General features: G+C 41.7%; 2 protein-coding genes across 4 annotated transcripts in view; one reads left to right on the top strand and one right to left on the bottom strand.

Moving 5' to 3' along the window:
• Positions 1 to 18,691, top strand: part of LOC138188072 (uncharacterized) — a 167,777-nt gene extending 149,086 nt beyond the window's left edge. For all 3 annotated transcript variants that reach the window (XM_069129500.1, XM_069129501.1, XM_069129502.1), the window contains 8 exons: positions 2,103 to 2,192; positions 2,777 to 2,839; positions 3,961 to 4,186; positions 5,800 to 5,910; positions 5,999 to 6,106; positions 6,314 to 6,496; positions 6,667 to 6,766; positions 14,563 to 18,691. In XM_069129500.1, the coding sequence (XP_068985601.1) occupies positions 2,103 to 2,192; positions 2,777 to 2,839; positions 3,961 to 4,186; positions 5,800 to 5,910; positions 5,999 to 6,106; positions 6,314 to 6,496; positions 6,667 to 6,766; positions 14,563 to 15,978 (2,297 nt within the window). In that variant the 3' untranslated portion in view covers positions 15,979 to 18,691. The remainder of the gene's footprint in view (positions 1 to 2,102; positions 2,193 to 2,776; positions 2,840 to 3,960; positions 4,187 to 5,799; positions 5,911 to 5,998; positions 6,107 to 6,313; positions 6,497 to 6,666; positions 6,767 to 14,562) is intronic.
• On the bottom strand, positions 18,692 to 20,396 carry mRpS22 (mitochondrial ribosomal protein S22). The gene is made up of 3 exons (XM_069129574.1): positions 20,255 to 20,396; positions 19,498 to 19,970; positions 18,692 to 19,289 (listed from the first exon to the last, which is right to left on the bottom strand). Exons 1-3 carry the CDS (start codon positions 20,343 to 20,345, stop codon positions 18,819 to 18,821), a joined length of 1,035 nt encoding a protein of 344 aa, XP_068985675.1. The 5' UTR covers positions 20,346 to 20,396; the 3' UTR covers positions 18,692 to 18,818.
• Positions 20,397 to 20,593: the final 197 nt, after the last annotated feature.

The following is a 20,593-nucleotide window of genomic DNA, read 5'->3' as shown; positions in this document are numbered from 1 at the left end:
TTCTATAGAATCGACCGCGTCTAGAAAATCCTTAAACCGTTTCGATAAATACGTTTCGACATTTGTCCCGTTCGCTTGCAATCGGTTCTATTTGGTTGACAATTAAGTGATTGCGGATTTTATCATTAGCCAGTATTGACAAAATCCGCAATCACTTCGTTGCCGACCCAAGAGCAACTATAAGCAAACTGCGGATTTTTATGCATTTATGATACACTTATTTTCGATTTTCCTCTGCTTTTTCCTTTCTTCTCGTTCTTCCTTACCTTCCTTTTTTTTTGTATATACACTACCGTGTATTAGTATTTGGACTTTGCACACTTGGGCTACAATACGATCAGAATATTCACAGTTTTGTTATATTTCCAATGCTATGAAACATAATGAAGATACGCAACGTAGAAGAATATTTCTATAATGTTTATTGTTTGCTTCTTAGCCGTAAGTGGAATCGACAGTTTTATCCAAGTGAAATCGAAACAAGGAATACGCATCTATCAGATTGCGCATTCGCCTGCAATAAATAGTCGGTATTACAGAGACCTATATAACCATTTTTCGTTAAAATCTTGGCGTAGTAATCAAAATGTTTCCACTTGTACGTCTCAGACGATATGCCGTTGCCTGAAATAAGATCAGAGACGAAAATTGGTAAACTGTACCTTACACACTTGCTTTAATTTCAGTGTGTCGAAATACTTGAACATAGTTGAGTAAAATATATTTATGTATACGTTTCCTTCACGTTCTATCTCTTGTACCAAAAGATTTATCTGTTAAATAAATAAATAAATATTTGAAAGTGCAAAGATACATAGAATATAACGTGAAAAATGTATATCTATAAAACATCAAAAGTATAGTAACTGTCACAATATTTGGTAGGTAATTCTTACTTAGATTCACTTAAATTCCATTTTCTTTTTTAATTTAATTTTAACGTGAAGAAATATTAATTCGCATAAATATCCGCAGTGTGCTATAACAAGTTTTGCCCGGGTAACCATTTTCCTTTTCTATTTTTTTAACTCTCCGTATATGTGTCTGGTGATATCTCAGTATATAGCGTCAGATATATTTTTTTCTCTTATTTTCGTCGTTGGGACTTATGTGTTTCACTTTATGCCAGATGAAGGCTACAGACTTTTAAATTACAAGATCTTTTTCAGAATTCTGCTTAGAAATTAGAAACACGCAAGTGCTTTTCACTAAAAATTAACGTTGACTTTGTTTCGGCTTACATCGAGACGTGGGTCGAGATAGACCCAGGCACGGTTGACTGCGTGGGGGTAGCCGCGTATACACAACGTCTCATTTTAATGGATCCACTCAAATGTCTTCGAAACTGTACGCTATCCGAAAGAAGACGTTTCAAATAAAACTCGTTCTTTCAACAAATTCTGATCTCTAGGAAATCTCAAAGTGACGTTTGCTTTTTCAAACGAAACTATACATTTTTTTCTTACACCGTTCGATATCTAGTTTTTAATTCTCCTGGAAAATGAAGGTATTAAAAGTGCTTAGTATAAAAAACATTTCAAAGTTAATTTTATCGAATCGAGTATAGGAAAAGTACGAAAAAAGCATAAATATAAAAGCACGGTATTATCTTTGCTCGTCTATCGTCAAAAGTTTCAGTTTTGTAAGATCAAAGCTAAAATATCACAAATACTTTAAATTCTACCTCAATGCTTTTTCCCCTAGAGATTTAAAATTGCATTGTACGTTGTATAAAAAGAATGTATATTTACATCAAAAAAAAAAAAAAAAATACAAAGCCGAGCATTGCAAGATCCTCCCGAAAAAGTAGATTCGATTTGGAAAAACACCTTTTCGAACAACGTGTACAGTTTCAAAGAAATGTTCGTGGATCGATTAAAACGAAACGTTCTATGTCCGTGTATATCAGTTTAAGCTTTACGTTTCCTGTCCCATTGATGCACGAAAACTCGTCGCACTTACTTTCGGTTTACGGCTCGACGTTTAGCACCATTTCCTTTAATTTCGAAAGTTTGTCGCGCGCACGCCCGTCCGCTATAACCAAAAAGCCCACTTTAGCACGAGTATCGCAAAAAACATGCTCTGATCATCCTCTATTCCAGACAAGTCGGTGTCGTTTGAAAAGTCAGTGTCCTTCAGTGACGAGCCACCAGACATGAATTCCCCCAAGCAGCATTCCCCGCAGCACGCAGGTAATGGTTACCGCACATTCTACGAAATTATTATACGATACTTTTTCACTAAGCACGCTCCTCTCGGAGAATCGAGTTATTCTTCAATTCTTCAATCGAAGAGAAAAAGAAAAACGTGGAGCGGCAGATGGAAGCAGAGTTCCGTTCGAACGATTAAATCGAACGGAAGCCTGTTTCGACAATGCGGAATCATGCGGTATATAGGCATTGCAATTATCATGGGAATTATAGTAAAATCCAACTGGGTCAACGACGTCCTTAGCTTAATCGCCGGCAGATGTCCCTAGTCGGCGAAGAAAATCGCTGACGATCTGTTCTTTCTCGTTACGCGGTCTGCCCGTAATTACAAATCGATCGGTAACGGTTTTGCAAACCGCACGGATATCGGGCTCGTTCGATCCGAGCAGATTAAGGAACCGCCGATATCGATCATCTGCAGCTCCGCCGTCTTTCTTTCTCTCAAGCACCAAAGGTTAAAGATGTACTCAGAGAGAGAGAGATAAAAAAATATCCTTGTCGGAGTAGTTCATACTAACGCAATAATCTCTAACGACTTCTCGTGCAATGCCTTCCATCACGACTAGCGGACACAAAACCAACAAAACCGGCGATCAAATCCTCCACGTTGCCGAGGATGTCTTCGCAAGGTAAACCTGTTTCGTGTTTTTTTACGCTTCCACCAACCCTTGTGTCTCGTTACTTCCACTTGTTCTTGTGATTAACCTTATTGATCGTTCTTTCTTCTTTTTACGCCTCTGCCCCTCTCATTCCTTCTCTATTTGTTTCGTTGGGTTTTTGGTCCGCAATTGTGTGTTTAAATATCCAGATACGGTGTATTATCCAATCGTTTCTGTTTTAATCGTTCGTGCACCTAGCCAATCACCGAAGAACACGGTTCTTCCGCTTGCGTGCGAAATTTCCGACAGTGCATTCGAGAACGAGATGGTCGAAAAGCAGCATCGACAGATCCATTTTTTAAAGCAACCAACAAGTTACACGTAGTAGGGTAAATGACGCTTTTCGACGCAACTCACGGCTCGATCGCATACTGTCTATAGATGGGTGATTGTCCTGGAACTCGAGAGGATAATTCAGAGGTAAAACGTCCTATAAGACGCATGATCGTTGATCGTCCACGATACCATCGTCCATACTCGTCCATTCGTTTCTTTCGTTCCTATCCCTTTGCTGCCCTCTGCACAGCTTTCATCGCCTAGTCGCCGATAAAATGGTGACGATAAAAATGACAGCGAAATTGTACAACTGGTCACTCGCCCTTCGTTCATATACTCGTTCACCAGTCCGCCCTTTGATCGTGCGAAAGGCGTCGCATTAACGAGTGACAGATGGCGCCAGCCGCTAAATCCGGCCTGCTGACAGCGCTCCCTACCTCATCCATAAATTGAAACGCGGTGAGAGATAAGGATGTTAGAAACATCATTTTTTAAATTTACCGTTAAATCTATCGTCTGCCACAGTTATTTGCCACACTATCATAGTTATTTTTACGGATCATTCAATCTCATTGATCGATCGCCACTGCCCCACTTTCAATTACGTTTCTTGCTACTGGCAAACTCGATCCGATTTGACTGGATCGCAAGGTAACAAGGATCAAAAGACGATGATCAAGCTGGACGATTTTCGCACGGTTTAACGGGCGGAAATGCCAACGCTTGTGCCCGTACATGTGAGCACGATGTATCGTGCGAAATCGATGAGAAGGACGAGAAACATGATCGTTGACGCTTGACCGAATCATTTTCAGAGAGAGACAGACACAAGCCGACACCGCCACCGAAACCGGCAGCGCTGGTAGCCGGCCAATATGTTTATCGTGACATGGCTCTGACACCGGAAATGTACAACCAGCTGCGAGGTTTGCAGAAGAAGGCGAAGGACCTCAGGCAAGAAGTTAGGAATCTGAGACGCATGTCTCAGGCCCAGGCGCACACCATACGAGAGACTATATTGGATACGTTCATCACCATCAGGTGCGCAAAATGAAACAAGTATGAGAAGAGCAATGGAACTTTCTTCAAACTTAGTCCAAGTGATTTATATATAATTGGAAGAAACATTTTCATTTATTGTATATCAGACTAGTCGTTCTTTATCTTCATCATAATTACACGTGTTTCTCATCCTCGTCGTGTTCTTTTTCTACACGGAAAACGATCCTTCCATTGCTTTCTCGTGTGTAACATATATTTATTTATTTATTGCTCGATATCTCAGGCTTACATAGTTCCAAAGCCGACCACACACTGCGTGTAACTGCGCGTTCTCGAGCGCTATACACGTGTAAATTCAATGCACAAGTATGCCCAACGACCATACGGTCGGTTATATAGCCTGCGCACGGCACAAGTATACTTGAAATGAATTCTACTTATGTTTATGTGTTTTTATATAAATATGCACTACGACCACATCTGATACAGCCACACGTATTGTGGCATAGTCACCTCACTCCTTCTAAGTTTATATAAACTAAACTACAAACGAAAAACTTACTAACCTTCACGTGTACGGTCGATTTCATTTAATTTCTCAAATATTGAGTTGGCAACTAAGTGATTGCGGATTTTGTCATTAGGTAGTAATGACAAACCCGCAATCACTTAGTTGCCAACCCAATATCAACACGTTGAATGCCACGTCAGTTTTACAAGGTTTGGCCGTAGCGTCACGATGAATTTTTATTATGCGATACATATAATATTGAAATATTACCTACAAGAGATATGTTACGGTATATAACCATCATTAATGAATTTATCTCACTGAGATCACTGGTGGTGGCGTTGTAGTGCAGTTTCGCTCGATTTACTTATTTTTTGCGATTATCAATTATCTCATATTGTTTCTTCGCGTTGCTAAAATAATTGTTCCACGTTGTTACGTGCCGGGATCTATCATAAACCATAATCCATCCCTCGGTCATACTTATTCGGACCCGCAATAATTCTAAAAAACCGCCACAAGATTTAGCATTGTCTACTTTACTGTCAAGGCCCTTTTTTTTATATGTTTTATACTGCATTAATTTCGTCACACCATTGTAGTAACGATGGTAATAATAAAACATTTATAACTATTCACATTTGTTCAAATTATGTATTTCTACTAATCTTGGTACGCCTGTCATCGGTGACCCGCACGGCGCCACGGCCAAGTTGAGTGCGAGTCACTGGTCACCCCATGGCATTCAAGTGTTAAGCTTAAAAATTGCTTACTGATCTTTGCTGACAAGAAACTTGGTTGAGCCCCGGTGGATCTCTGGCTTTAGGTTTGGGTCAAATGTTATTTCATCCGCAACCAATTCTAACGCAAACGCTGCCGTAGACGCTCAATTAATAAGTAAAATTCAAAATACAGTAGAGTCTACCCCGTACTTGTGCATGATGAATTTGGATTTGTATGTTGTTCAAATATGTAGTTACGTGCTTTACTTTGAGCAAATCCAAAGACTCATTCACATTCCTATTTCAAACACTCGTACCTCAGACGTATCTCTTCATCTTCTTGAACACGTATAATTATATTGTTAATAATATCGTTTAATATAATCATTGGCTATTTTTATTAATTTGTGTGGACATAGGACAATGTTGCTGTCGTGCGGCGACGCAGCTTGGGATGCGGAGAAGATTCGACTGAGCCGCGAGGAAGACCTCTACAGGCAGGAGATGTTGAGGCTGGTAAAAGATCTAACGTACGTGTTTCATTTTATTCTCTCGTTTCTTCTCGTATCTCTTAGATGCATTCTCTACAACCGCTGACACATGATCTGCCGCTTTCAGCGAGCTGGAGAACACAGTGGAGGAACTACGTGGCAACGTCATAAACAGAAAGACAAGGGTCAATATGTCGGATGTGGAGAACATGGCCTTGATAATGAGCAAATCCAGGTAAAGGGAGAGAGAGAGAAAGGCGAATTACTAAATTGGTAAAAGCTAAACGGCAGTTGCAAAAGCTTTCAAGAACTAAACCTGTGTACTTTCAAGTTTGACTAATTTTATAACGTCACCATACACATACATCCATTCTCTTACTTTCAAAAGCAAATCCTATATTCCGATTGAAAACGATGTGACAGGCCGCATTTTCTGTTTTAGCAAAACGGTAGCGGACCTGAAGGTGCGATTCCCGAGTCTTCAGGAAGGTATGAAGGGTTTATTGAGCTCTGAAATGGAGATGGTCGTACGAGCGGAGAAATTCCTGAAAGAAGAGCCAGAACGATTAGAGTCGGCGTTGAAGCGTTGCAAAAAGCTCACTAGTACCCTCGTGACGCTCAAACGGTAGGTAACATTGCTACGGTCCCTGAATACGGTCCACCGAATTAGGATCATGTAAGCGCGCAACGAAAGATGCACAAAATTAACTGGGAAACAAGTGAGAATTATGAAGAGATAGAAGAAATTTGATATTGTGTTGGCCAAAACTAACTGGTAATCTGTATATTCCGCAGTTTGGCGTCGGTGCAAGAGCAGCGATTACCAAACGCAGCAGCGAGCGTAGACGCCGAGGAGACGCCACCGATAACACCGACCTCTGCTCAACATTCCAAGGTAACGCTTCATTTGCCCCGCTCGCTCGCTCGCTCGCTGTCTTTTATTTCTTTTTCTCTTTTCTAATGTCTCTGTCTATCTAATCTGGATCCTCGTTCGACTTCTTTCTCAGCTATTTCCGTTCCAATAATACCCGTTGCATGGAATTCCTGAAGAAAAAACCTATCACGATCCTGTGATCCAGTTTGTCGCGCTTTGGAAACTCTCTGCCCCCTTCCGAGAAGGATGAAAAAAAGAACGAAGCGTTTGATTTGCGAAAATCTCAATGAAAGATCGCGTACCGTTGTTGATAAAAGGCACTCGACATGGAGCACAAACGCAATTTCGCGTTCTACGTTTCTTCGTGGGACGTTCGCGTGGATTGTGCCGAGAAATCTTTGCAAAGTCGATGCACGTGGTTCCCCTTTCTTCGTCGTCTTTGTACGATTTGCTTGACAAAGAGAACTTTACACGCGGCTAGAAGCGACAGAAGCGTCGAAAACTTTCCGCGAGTGATTAAAACAGAGCAAATCCTGTGATGTCGCGAGCGAAAATGTGACGCGGTCTTTTGGCATAGTCTCGTTGTTTAAATGAGAGTAGCGTCAGAAACACCACTCCAGAGCTTTGTAGATCTATCTTTGCCTAATCGAGTAAAACAATGTGGTATCTTGCAGTGACGTACGTTAAGTCTGACCACCGCTTACCCCGTATCCTATTATGCTAAACAGCGCATGCAACGAGTGACATAGAATTTTGTCTACACATATATATTTATATAACTGTATACATAACTATATATGTATATATACATATCGTACTTTTGGTATTGGTACACATACTCTCTCGTATATTTTGTATGCGTATCGTATGTACACCCTCGTTCATAAGTGTTAGAACACTCGTGAAAAGTTACATTTGGATTAGGTTAAAAAGAATGTCGATGATCTTCAAATCCTGAAGAGATAACTTTGCGTCAGTTTAAGCCAATTAGCTCTGTCCTCGCATCATTGATAAAAAAAGCAACGAAGATGTTTTGGGAGTTTGAGATGAACAATCTGCATAGTTCTATAATTTTATAATTCTATCATATCATAATACTTTCAGAAATATACATAGAATTATACAATTATACGATACTATAATACTATAATGTTACAACTCTATAATACTTTGCTAGACGCTATATGCTATACCAACGAGATTGTATAATTTTCTCATTGGAAAAATTCTTGCAAACAATTCCTTCGCCAAATTGTATCCATACGTTACTGGATATTGTTTTATACGAATTTTATAAAAATTCTGATCGGTCTAAATCTACTCCTACCAATCTATACCAATGTATCGCATTCTGTACAATATACCACTAGGTGTCCTAATACTTAAAAACGGGAGTGTACGTACATACGTGAGTCCATGCGTGCATTCGTGATCTTTCACGCAATCGGCACCAAAACACTGCGAAACGCGTGCCACCGAAATACACTTTGCTTGATTCGCCTGTATCCAAGAGTAAACTCGGTCTCGGGATTCGTCTCTGGAAACGATCTCGTGCGTACAGTGCCTTCTCTACGGCTTCAAGTTCGCGAAAGATACGGTCTTCGCGTGTTCGTTACTCCAAGAAGGATCCTCGTTGGATCCATGGATCTCTTCGTCGACCGTTGGATCTCTCGGTCTCTCGATCGAAGTCTAGTCGAAATCTAATGTAAACCTTTCCTCGATACGAAACGAGCCGCTCGTTTCTCGGACGAGCTTTGTCGCGAAAATTCAGCGGCCAGGACCAAGTCTCGTTACTCTATAGAGGTAAAGGATTGGGGCAGTACGCCAAACACGCGTTTCTATCGAACGTCCCAGTGACAAAACGAATCTTCCTTCAACTTGTGTCTCTTTGTGACATGGACCCTGACTTCCACCCTGATCAACCCCCCATCACCAATATTTTCAGTGTTTGCTGTGTCCCGATAGTATAGATATTTTTTATACATTTAGCAGCGTATGATGTGACAAAACGAGTTTCGGTCGTCGAGCCACGATACGAAAAGCTCTTTTTCCCAATTTTCTCTGTCTCCTTGTTTTCTTTGCTTCTGTATCGAATGACCGCGAATGCCGACGACCGTGTTTTGTCAGATCATTCTCAGTGTTAGTTGTGACTTAAGGGGAAAAAAAAGGAAAAAAGAAAGGAAAATCTGCGTCGCGACGGGATTAAAGAGCGTTTGTTCCCACTATATTTTATATTATATATATATATAAAAATCTTGTCTTTTTTTTCAATTAAATCTTATTCGAAAAAGACGAATTTGGAGCGGCGGGCTGGACGCGACGCAACAACGACAAAAATTTGTTCGCCATCGTCGGTTGTTGCTCGCGTTTTGATCGTCCCTTCTCTTTCCGATAATACGAGCGAAACGAGAGGTTCGATCGGCTCTAACGATGATGATGATGATGATGATGCTTTGCCACATGTAACGTCGTCCTGATACGAGTATATGCCTGACAAGCGACGCGGGTTACGCAGACCTTACGCCGCTGTCTCGACACAGCGAGTTTTTAAATTAGACTGTTTATTAATTAAAGAAATAATATCTCTCTATATATTATATATATATTCCTCTCTGTCTCTACTTTTCCTTTTTAATAAGAACTATAAAACGCAGGTTGCAGGCAAGATAGTGAATATTATATTAATTTTTTAGTATGGCTGGAAGTGGAGTACTAACTTCAAGGAGGCCATACAGACCAGTCACGAGTAATTTTTTAATGATTCATATATTTATAAATTATTAATTATTATTATTAATATTTCTACTTTATTATTATTATTATCATTATTATTATTATTATTATTATTACCATTATTATTACCATTATTATTCTGTACTATTTTATATACTATATATATATATATAAATATCCATACATCCAAACGCACATATATATGCAAACATATGTACACTTATACAATCACCAATTCCAAATATATATTCACACACGAAATATATATATATATACCCCCCATACACACCCCTACGCGCAAACGCACACATACATTATATACATACATACACACACACGCGTGTTTATATATATATTATATATATATATATATATATATATTCCTTTTGTCGGTATGATGTCTGCCGCACAAATCGTCATATTGTTCATATAACTGTTTATCCTTCACGACGCTCGAAGCATTTTGCCAAATTCCTCCCGTCTTTCTTTTTTTCCGTGTACACGCGCGAAAAGAGACTGTCCTTTTTTTTTAAGCGGTAGCGAGAGAGAAAGTAAAGTCTTGCGTGGAAGTTTGGCGGAATTCTTCGAGGGATTCGCCGAGCGAATTCTTGTCGTCGTTGCTCCGGATCTATACATATATATAACTCGTATATACATATACATATATATCGTTTAGACGCGATAGAGCTCCGTTTTTTACTGTCGTGACGAAAGGTTGGGAATAATCGCGGTCGCGAATCAGTCTCTCTCTCTCTCTCTCTCTCTCTCTCTCTCTCTCTCTCACTCTCTCTCTCTCTCACTCTCTCTCTGTCTCTCTCTCTCTCTCTCTCTCTCTTTCTCTCTCTTTCTCTATTTCTCTCTTCGCACCGAGGAGTTGTCTGACCCGCACCGGTTCGTACTACTGAATCGCGGACGTTTCATCTAGAGGTCAGGATTTACAATTAGAACGTGCGTTAACCTTCAGTCGATGGAAGCTAGATCATCGTTGTCGAATATCTTGTTTTCCAATTGACGATTGAAAATGTTTTTACCACGGCGTATTGGTAGTTTTCATTCGAATAAACAAAGATTTGAAATTGGATAAAACGTACTATCACAGATCACTGCCGGAGCAGAAATTTCGTGTACCATACATAGGCATCTTTACATATCCTGGTAAAATCAAATAACAGATACCTATAATTCAAATAGAACAATAAATATTAACGTAATTTATTTTTCAAACACGCTACGATATTACCGAAGGAATGTTGTATAAGAAAAAGTAAAGCGAGTAGCAAATAAGAGGAAAGATTTTACTCGAATGAAAGTTTAATTCTAAATTTATAAAAAAAAAAATAGAAAAAAATTAGTCCATAGTAATTTCTAAAGAAATAAACGTGAAATATTTGCAGGAACGAGACGTGACCCAGCTTTCACCGTCCAAGGATTATACGTATATCAGATATGTCGGAAGTTCGATTCGCGAGTCTTTATCCGTATCCATTTTGTTAGATCATTTAACGGATGAAAATGGCCGGATTGTTAATAAAAGCATTCAAGGCCTCTAGTCGCGTTGCGTTGTTTGCATCTTACCGACACACCTAGAGCTTTGTTATCGTTGTCCCGCTATGTCCCAGCGCTTTTCAGACCCGACACGTACCGGCAAAGAGCATACCCGACACGCACGAAACATTTCCGGGATTAATAAAAGCGTGCAAAAATCCCTCGGCTGTGCTACGCGCTACGCGCCTTACGAGCTCTCACTTGGCCTTCTCGCAATACCTCCTTCTTATTACATTATCGCTGTATACTCTTATATTTAACGATTTATTCTCTTAGATGCATATACCAACTTTTACGACGACCTTTTACTCTTAATTTACGTCGGAGTATCGTCCGAGTAACGCTCGATGAGCCACGCGGCATCATTTCCAAGGAAACAAAGTAGTTGCGATCTCGACTCGTCAGACACACTCGTTCCAATCCATTTCTTATAGTAAGGTGTAACTATCCCCCAACCCCCGTCTCTGTTCTCGACACACAAGGTTTACATTGGATTTCCCGCGATTAAGTTCGCGGCGACGACCACAACAACGACGACAAACACGACGATCACGATGAACATTGGAAATGAAAGAATCCTGTAAATTGCACGTGATCGTCGTCGAATGCGCAACTGCTCGTTCCTCGCTCGGTCCTGCAGCCCCCTTTCTCACTATCCGCACTTTTCGCTAACCTATATTACGAATACATGCATCTACAGGGAGAGAAGAGAAAGAATTTCTCGCCGCTCGAATAGGCGTTTCGTACCCATGATTTCTATCTATCAGTACGTCTTAAGCTGAATCTCACACTGACGGACAATTGTCCACAGGCACGCGTCGCGTCCAATCAGCGTCTGTATTTCCTGGGAAACAGGCAGTAAAACGGACGCCGATTGACCGCAACCCGTGTCCGCGAACAGTTGTGTGTCAATGTAGATTTAACTTTACAGGATGATTTCACAAGAAAAGAAAGAAATAACTCGACAACATGGATCATGCACTTTGTCAATTTGTTGTTTCGTCAAACATTCGCCGAATTATTTATACTACATATTTGCCAATTAGTTCGGTTAATTGCAGCGAACGAACAAACAGTAGTAGAGATAATTCGAGAAATAACACAAAATATAAGCGCGTCGATAACGGACGCTTCACGTATAAAATTGAAAAAATCTCAAGAAGCGTGAACGACTCTTATTTATCGATTTAAGAAAATGAACCTGTACAATTGGTAAATCAATTCTCCAGATAACTCGACGATCATAAATCGTATCTATTACGTTTCTCTTGTATTTGCTTTTGCAAACACGTTCGTCGAGTTATTTATTGGAAAATCAACCTGTAGATATTCGAGCGAATAAAAAGTTTCGTTGCTTGTTCCATTTATGATTTTGCAGTCGTTTGGGACGTTCGCTGATGCTTGGTACGCGCAAAACTCGATCATCGTCATCACGCCATTATCATCCTCACTTTTTCTTTGGTCATTCTGCTCTGACTGTCGCGTCTCACATAATTTTTCACCGTTGCTTTCGATTTCTTGCGAGATTGGTTCACAGCTCGCCGGCACCCTTGCTTCACCGTCCAAACTTTCGGTTCTTTCAAAACGGATCGATTCGACGTCGTCACTTTGTTCCATACACATGTTCTGTACACACGCCCCTTTTCTCTTTTTCTTCCTTCCTCTCTTCTCTCTCTCTCTCTCTCTTTTTCTTTCTCTCTCTTTCTTTCTCTCTCTCTCTCTTACTATAAGGATTGGACCAAAGGTTTTGATTGTGTGTATCTTTGATCGGCCAACTTTTACATTACTTTATACCGTGTATATACCTGTGTTTCTTTCTTCGAACCAGACCCCACTCGTCTGCAACTTTTTTCAAGCATGTTCCTTCGTGTGTGCGTAAAGAATGCGCGCGTATCGTACGCGCAGCATGCGATATGCACGTGATCTAAATATGTTGTGTACACACGTACAGGAGTTGGCGATCTCCGTTTGCTCTGCACGTCGAGTTAGCGTGTAGTCATGCATGCTGTTTCAAGCTTCGTTTTTTGCCGAACAAAAAAGACGCAGTCGAGGCGCGTTTACCGGGTATCGAGTAACACTTTTTTTCTAGAGGCAACAAACAGCTAACGTACGTTTTCGGGAACGAAATAGAGAATTTTTGGTGGATGCCCGGCGAACGTTACTCGACTAGCACGGCTTTCTTTTTCGTACACGGACTGACAAAGAGAACACGGATGATAAATGCGGGACGAGAAACGTTCTGGAAGCGTCGATCGCCGCGCCTCCGTGAGAACTATTCGCGAGCGAATTAGGACACAGAGCTACGCCGATTACAACGGCCGCAAATCTGATTTTGGATTTTTGATTTTTGGTTTCTCTGTTTTTTTTTTTAAGTTGACTAATACTGGACGACAACAATCGATGCCAAATGTAAAAGAGCCCCAAACGAGTACTGACTTGTAACACGCACAACGCACGCACAAAACGTATAACCCAGACCGCAGGTAACTATTTAACGGAATTAATAATTACGTATGTTTATTCCATTGATTTTGTTATAATATACTTTTTTTCTATTTGCGCTCACCGACTCATTGACTCGCATCGTTCGATCGATCTCGCGCCTTCCGATTTTCTCGGTCATCCTACTTTTTTCGCCTATTTCTCACGGTTTTTTTCTTTCTCTCTCTCTCTCTCTCTATCTATCTATCTGTCTATCTATCTCACTATCACGCTCTAGCCCTCAATCGCTCACCATTTGTCTCACCCACAGCACCCTTGCATGCGAACATTATATTCGCGCACATTTCACTATTACTGGCATGACGTAGCCAATACACGAATGGTCGATTCGCGAGCCATCGTCGCTCGATAGCGGTGCGTCCTACTACCAATCTCTCTTCCGCTTCACACGGGGATACGTATAGTGGTTCATGAAATTGTTTGAGTCGTTAGAAGCGTTTCACGAATGCATTTTGTACCGTTAACATATTAATAAGATTGGAAGATATTTTGAAATTTGATTGTAGCTACGACGCGAGTGAACTTTTATGCAAATTCATATCTTCAACGACATAATTCGTCTGTTACACGTTATATACATACGTTATACGATAAATAGTTGTACAACTTCCGTGTACGTTTTCACATTACTTTCAAATACAATCGAGTCTCGATAGCGAGAAATCCTGCGTCATAGTTATTGCAAATAGTTTCGTAAGTCGCTATATATTCCTCATTTCCTGGAAATACATTCGATCCCGGATCACAATGGCGCACCGCCCTCTGCGACGGTTCTCGGCGTCATCGAAAGTTGATCACATCGAAGCCGCATATAACCATCAAAGATCTTCTTTCTTTCTACTATCTCCCATCTCACACACAACTTTCGACGATCGCTCGAGCCTCCATCCGCAAGTTGCAAGCCGCAAGACCGAGAGAGCTCGATTTATCGAGCTCGATCGGCCTCGCGTCCATGCGTACACCAGCCGTGTACAGTCGCGTTCGTAGAGCCGAAGAGGACAGTCTTTGATAACCGGTCGTCCACGTATCGAACGCAGGCAGCTGCCCCTGTGCCAGCGGAACGCACTGTCGTGGGGTCAGCGAGCGTCATCGGGGGAGGGCCCCACCCTCACGAGCCACCCGCCACCCATCAGCAGCGTCCGGAGAACGCACTCGACGCTCTGCTAGACGAACTGCAGACGTTCTCGAGGCCAAGCTCGCAGCTAGGTCACGCGCAAGGCTCCTCGACGATGCTTTCCGAGCTGGGCAGGTCAGGAAGCAGAGGAGAGGCAGTCGGTGCATCCACGGTGGCAACAACAGGTCGGCCGCCGTGCATCTCGGACATAGGACGGAAGGGGAGCGTAGATTCTTCCAGTGGAACGTTGTTACCAAGCGGCGGAACACTGGCGCCAACGGCAGGGCCACCAAACGCCGGAGGAACGCTTCGCAGATTGCACTCTTATCCGTCTAGTTCGGACACAGACACGTCGCCCCCCATAGCGAGACTTCAGGTGTCCCTGCAGGAGCAGCCGAGTCTGCCCACGCTGCCGCAAGGATTCGTTCCCGGACAAAAGCCACCGGTGCCTGAGAGAAACGCGGAGCTACTTCAGCTGGCCAGCGCCAGAAGGGTGCCACCGCCTCCACCGCCGCGCACCAGCTCCAGGTCTCCCTTGGCTAGTCCCACTAGCCCTCAGCTACCACCTAGAAACCATTCTTATAATTTACAGAGCGCCAACGCCACGCTCCGAAGGCCACCGGCACGCGGTACCCTTCCTGTTAAAGAGGGCAAGCCTCCCATGGCTCTACCAACGGAACAGCCTATGGTTACGCTCGAGAGCACAGCACCCAGTCCAGTGCTTCATAACAACTCAACGAGCTCTCAGTCGTCAGCCGTGCTATCCACCAGCAATTCCAGTTCCTGCGAGAGCGTCAACTCGCAGGAAGGTCTGCAAAGCAAGAAGGGTAAACATGAGCACTTGGAGCAACGGCATCAGGAGCTGTTGCGTAAACAGAAGGCTCTGCAGGAGCAATACGCAAGACTGCAACAGTTACAGAGGAACACGGCGGGTCTGACTACAATTCCGCCTGCGCCACCAGATCTTTTGAAGAAGACAGGATCCGAGAGTAATTTGTTGGCTAAGATGGGCTTGGGACTGAGCACTGCCAGCTCTGGATCCTTAACTAGTCTAACTGCTGCTAAGCAGCCCTCTGTTACTCAGGAGGTAGTCTCTGTGGATGGCGTTCATGCGCGACAAGAAGAGTCGAACGAGCAGCAGAGGATGGCCAACTGCAACGTCGCGTCCAACGTAATCGCAACGACCAACTCCAGCGAATCCAACAGCAGTCAGACAGCGATCGTTGCTTGTAACACGTCGGTAGCGAGCATTTCCGCCGTAGCGTCAACGACGTGTAGCACCGCGAGTACGACGGCTACCACTACTACTAGCAAGATCTACGAAACGGATATTCTGTGACCGAGAAGCCGTTCGTTGCTCGAGGCGAGCGTAAACGTGGCTGCCGCCGAAGTCGTGCTCGCGAGTTAACCGCGTTTTAAGCAAGCGAAGGATAAAAACTAGGGAACGAAAGGGCGATTTTTGTGGGAAGATTAGATCGCGACGAGGCGACCTCGCCGGCTGGAAAGTAGAGAAAAAAGCGTAGAGAACTTAGCGAGTCACGCGTAATTTATAATATCGATTATCATAATTAATAACGATATATAGTATTACTAATCGTAAACGAAAAGCGCAATCTCTGTCTTTCGGAACGCATAATCCGGACGCATAATAATAGGGAGGCGAAAGAGGCTGGGAGTGATCCCCTCACGATCGTTTAGGAATAAAAAAAAGTTAGGCGATTGGAAGATCCAGTTCCTGGTTTAGGCAGGATACAATGATTGTATCGTCGAGCATACGTCAAGCTGTAGCGACGATTGTGCCAAAATGGAGAGCGAAAGCCGATAAACAACCGATAAAACAACACGCCCCTTTACTCGCGTTTTCTCCTCGAGCCAAGCTCTGCTAACTTCGAGCGAATAAAACCGACTGTCGCTATGATCGTGGTCTATCGTGCATACCTATGAGTATATCTAACTATATCTACGAAAGAGAAACGATAAATTTATATACACAAAGCACAGGAGTAAGATGAGAATTTCTATATAAACGAATATTTAAGCGAATAGAGTTAGATTGATAGAGAAGCAGCAGAACAGCGTCGTAATACACTGTCGTGTCACGTGAGATATCCTTGGCAGAGAACGTTTAATGGGAACGTTTATTCCTGTCTAAGAACCGGCTATGTACGAACTCGCACAAAGTGCTAACGACCGCGCTGAACGAAGCTATATCTCTCCTTATATTTACTTGTAAGTCACGGTGTGTGAAAGATTCTTCGTATGTTTCTAAGTAGTTTTGATCGGAAAAAGAAAAAAAGATGTAACCTCGATGGAAAACGCGAGGGTAGAGTGCGACCTTATCTCGTGTCGCGGTAAACGCGTTTCGGTTAATGCTTTATTTCCATTATATTGGCATAATAATTCCAATATATTGGAATCGATTCTCCAATAATGGAAATTCCGAAGAAGATCGATTTTTCGACGGACAATGGCAAGATCGAAAGGAACATTGCTCAATATTTACCGATCGAAAAATGCAGCGAGTGTTTACACGGCGTTGTCAAACTGCTTGTCGATTCGTTCCAAAGCATGGTTCGTTTCGTGAAAAATTTCTGCGAAATCTCGTGAGATCGGCATGTAAATTATCATTCGATGTATCATGTGATGACCGACTCGTTCGATCGTTTGCTGGCTTCACGAATTTGCCGTATCTTCGACCGATCGAACCTAACCCCAAACCTACATCTAATTAGCGCGTTCTTGGAACGATTCGCCGCGCTATTCCACGCCAAACGTTCATTCCTAATTCGATTAGCTGATTAAATTGATTCGCTTAAATCGCGTCAGAGTTCGTTGATAGAGCATATCGCAGTTGTCACGCGCCAATCCCAAATTTCTGTCAGCCTTTAAGAGGCCGCGTGATCTGTTAGTGAAATTCGCGGTATCTCTATTAAAAAGAACGCAGGAAGCGCGAGAGAAAGAAGAATGAGAGTAGAGAACGATGATATGATGTAAGATTCGGTAGTAACGTTGACAGCGAAGAAGAATACCCGCTGCTTTTGTTATCGAGGTCGTAGAGAGATGTCGGACTAGCGATGAGCTAAACGGAATAAGGTAACCGTGCTTCCCAGTGCTCGACAGAAATCAGAGATACACATTTATATAATCGATATGCGCATACTTTGCTTCGAGAGGCCTAATAGCCGATAGGTTTGATTCCGTGCTTCTTCCTTTCCGTTCGTTTTCCTATTCAACTGGAATTATTGCTTGCCGCGGTTTTCCCTTTTTTTCGTCGCGTCGTCATTCTTCGATAGTCGATTAGTAAAGATTTCGTCTACTACGCCGATCGTAATCGTGGCTATTATTTATTTTCTACGTACACCATGAAACGCATCTATATGGAAGTAATAATTAATATACATATAACGATAAGAAGTAATATGAATAAGAATATGGATAATAACGATCGATCACAGTATTCAGTTGCGAGTGTTTATCAAATCATTAAACGATCAAGACGGTACACGATCCCAACGAACAAGCACTTCTCGTTCGATCTTCATAGTCGGACTTGTATATTGTTCCATTCACGACAAGTAGGTACTTACATGCAGCAGCCTCCAGTCGCATAATTTGCATTTGTACAAAGCTGCTTTCTCTCAACGCGCACTTCTTCGTTTTCTGCCGATTCGATCCCTTCCCTGTCCTACCATCCTTCCTTCGTTCCTCCGTTTATCTACTCACGAAAGTATGCGTTTCCTATTTTACGTAACCGAGTCACGTCTCATCCTCCAGAACCACCCCATGGCTCATGGTCTATTTCCATGGCCCAACCCATCCCCAGGCAATAATTTCTCCCTCGAGAGGTGTGAAATATCGGTGCCACACCTTTCGACCGCGAGACGCAAAAGCGGGACCCGAAATCGATTCAGTTATTTCCAGAATGTTAGCCAATAATCGATATGTAATGTTTTCCGACGATCCTGTACGCCAAATCGAATTGACTTGTTACATTTGTAAATGTTTGTAAGTAACTATCACGTAATAAAATAATCGATTAATAATCATCGAAATTCTGTTATTCTGATTGTATACCGGTTTTATTCAGTCACAAATGCAAAGTATTTGTATATAAAATAAAAAGCAACAAAGCGGTTTGCTGACCTAGCGGCGAACTCCAACGATCGCTCACGTTCTCGGTTACACGTCCTCATTGTCGATCAGCCCGTGTGCTTTCATTATACCCTTCTCCATCTTCTCTTTCTCCTTTTGCATTTTATTGTACCTCTGTATAGCGTTTGATATCGCGTATCGCTCTGAAGAATCCAATTCGGCGTAAACTTTGATTAATTCTATGTCCTCGTGTATCGTTTCCTGAGCCGACTTAACATCAGGGTGAAGCGCGTGATACAACCGTACCAGCGCGCCTGCCTCTTCTATGTTTTCAGTGTCGATCAGTTCCAACAACAACTTATCGATATTATTCTCCCAGGCAAGTTGAAACACCAACGGACCAAAATGTCTCGTAGATCGCAGAGCATCGAGTTTATTTAATTTATACACATAGGAATACACTTCTTTCGTAATTCTGTGGTATTCTGGATCATCAGGTTCAAACTGCACACACGCTCTATCTAGGATGAATTCGAATTCTCCTCGGTCCAATAGATCCTACAAATATATTACGCATTAAATGAAAACATATATATATGTACATGAGATACAAAGTAAATTATAAATAATAACAGTGAGACGGCGGCAGAACCAGATCTCAAGCAACGATTATATATGATTTAATAAATATTTAAGTCTCTGATAAAAGAGATTGTTGAAAAGTATTTTTTTTTATAAGAGAATGGAATATTAAAACGTTTCTTACACTCAAGTATGGATGGAAGAACATTTGTGGAGTGTGTAACTCTCTACCATTTATAGGAAAGTATATTTGATTCATTCTGTGCCTCTCGTTGCAAGTTGCTTGTCTCAATGTACCGTTCGGCTCTCGTATCACAATTAATCTGCCTCTATTGTTTTTTCCAAAAGATATATCTGTAAACACGAGATTATGTTGCTCGTAACCCTGTAATTCAGGCTCTTTGACCAGTACTTCAACCTCGTCTGATCTGATTTTCACAACAGGTGGCATCTGAATGCGTCTTTTTGCTTTTTCTCCTATTTGAGCTCGTGCCTCTTGTAACTCTTCATCCGTCATAAAACTATACTGTGGAACCTCCAACGGCGTTCCATCTCTGCGTGTTGCAAAAACCTTTTCATAATTGATACGAGTCAAGGTCGTCAATAATTCCTGTACATGTCTATCGAAGAAAAACGGAGCAGGATCCCTTTCATCTGCTGTAAATTATATATTAATAATTTCAGTCGATAGCTATAGAGATAAAGCAATAAAGCTAAAAATATAACTTGTACTTGACTTGACAAGAAGATAAATGAAAATTTCGATTTATCTACTTACTTATATAATTGTCAAGCGTAAACGACAATTTTAGATCGATTGTTTGCAAGAATTTCTTACAGTGAAATTTATTCAACTATACATTATAATCAATATAACCTCTATTCGACTAAAGATTCTGATACAACGAGAAAATGAATAAAAATTCCGTGTTTGTACTTACTTGTTTGTGGAATTGTTGAGCACAAACGACAGTTCCAAGTTGGTCGTTTGTAAAAATGTTTCAAAACGAAGTTTATTCGGCTACACATCATTTTGACCAAATAACCGACTTAACCTCAATCCTAGCAGACAACAGAGTTGTCAGACATATTTACGTATCAAGTACGTACAGGAATGGTTTCAAAATATACCAATCACAATTTAGTCTCCATCAGACTTAAGACTTAAGAGCAATGTAACGTTCAATGAAAAACGGTTGTATATACATATTTGGTTTCCCGCCATTTCACAGAAGAGTTTCGTGATACTTTAAATGTCTTGTTTCCACGATAAAGTCTAA

This window comes from Bombus flavifrons, chromosome 16 (assembly GCF_040668555.2).
Source record: "Bombus flavifrons isolate JBK064 chromosome 16, iyBomFlav1_principal, whole genome shotgun sequence".
In the NCBI taxonomy this organism is placed as follows: Eukaryota; Metazoa; Arthropoda; class Insecta; order Hymenoptera; family Apidae; genus Bombus; species Bombus flavifrons.
The sequence above is the reverse complement of the archived record's forward strand: the minus strand, read 5'-3'. Positions and strand labels throughout refer to the sequence as shown.

Bases quoted from the DNA above. Each gene is read 5' to 3' on its own strand.
- mRpS22 (XM_069129574.1), bottom strand. From the start codon at position 20,345: ATGATGTGTAGCCGAATAAACTTCGTTTTGAAACATTTTTACAAACGA. The intron at 19,971-20,254 runs GTAAGTACAAAC...TATAATTTACAG, and splicing joins CTCAACAATTCCACAAACAA to CAGATGAAAGGGATCCTGCT. The intron at 19,290-19,497 runs GTAAGAAACGTT...ATATATTTGTAG, and splicing joins TCTTCCATCCATACTTGAGT to GATCTATTGGACCGAGGAGA.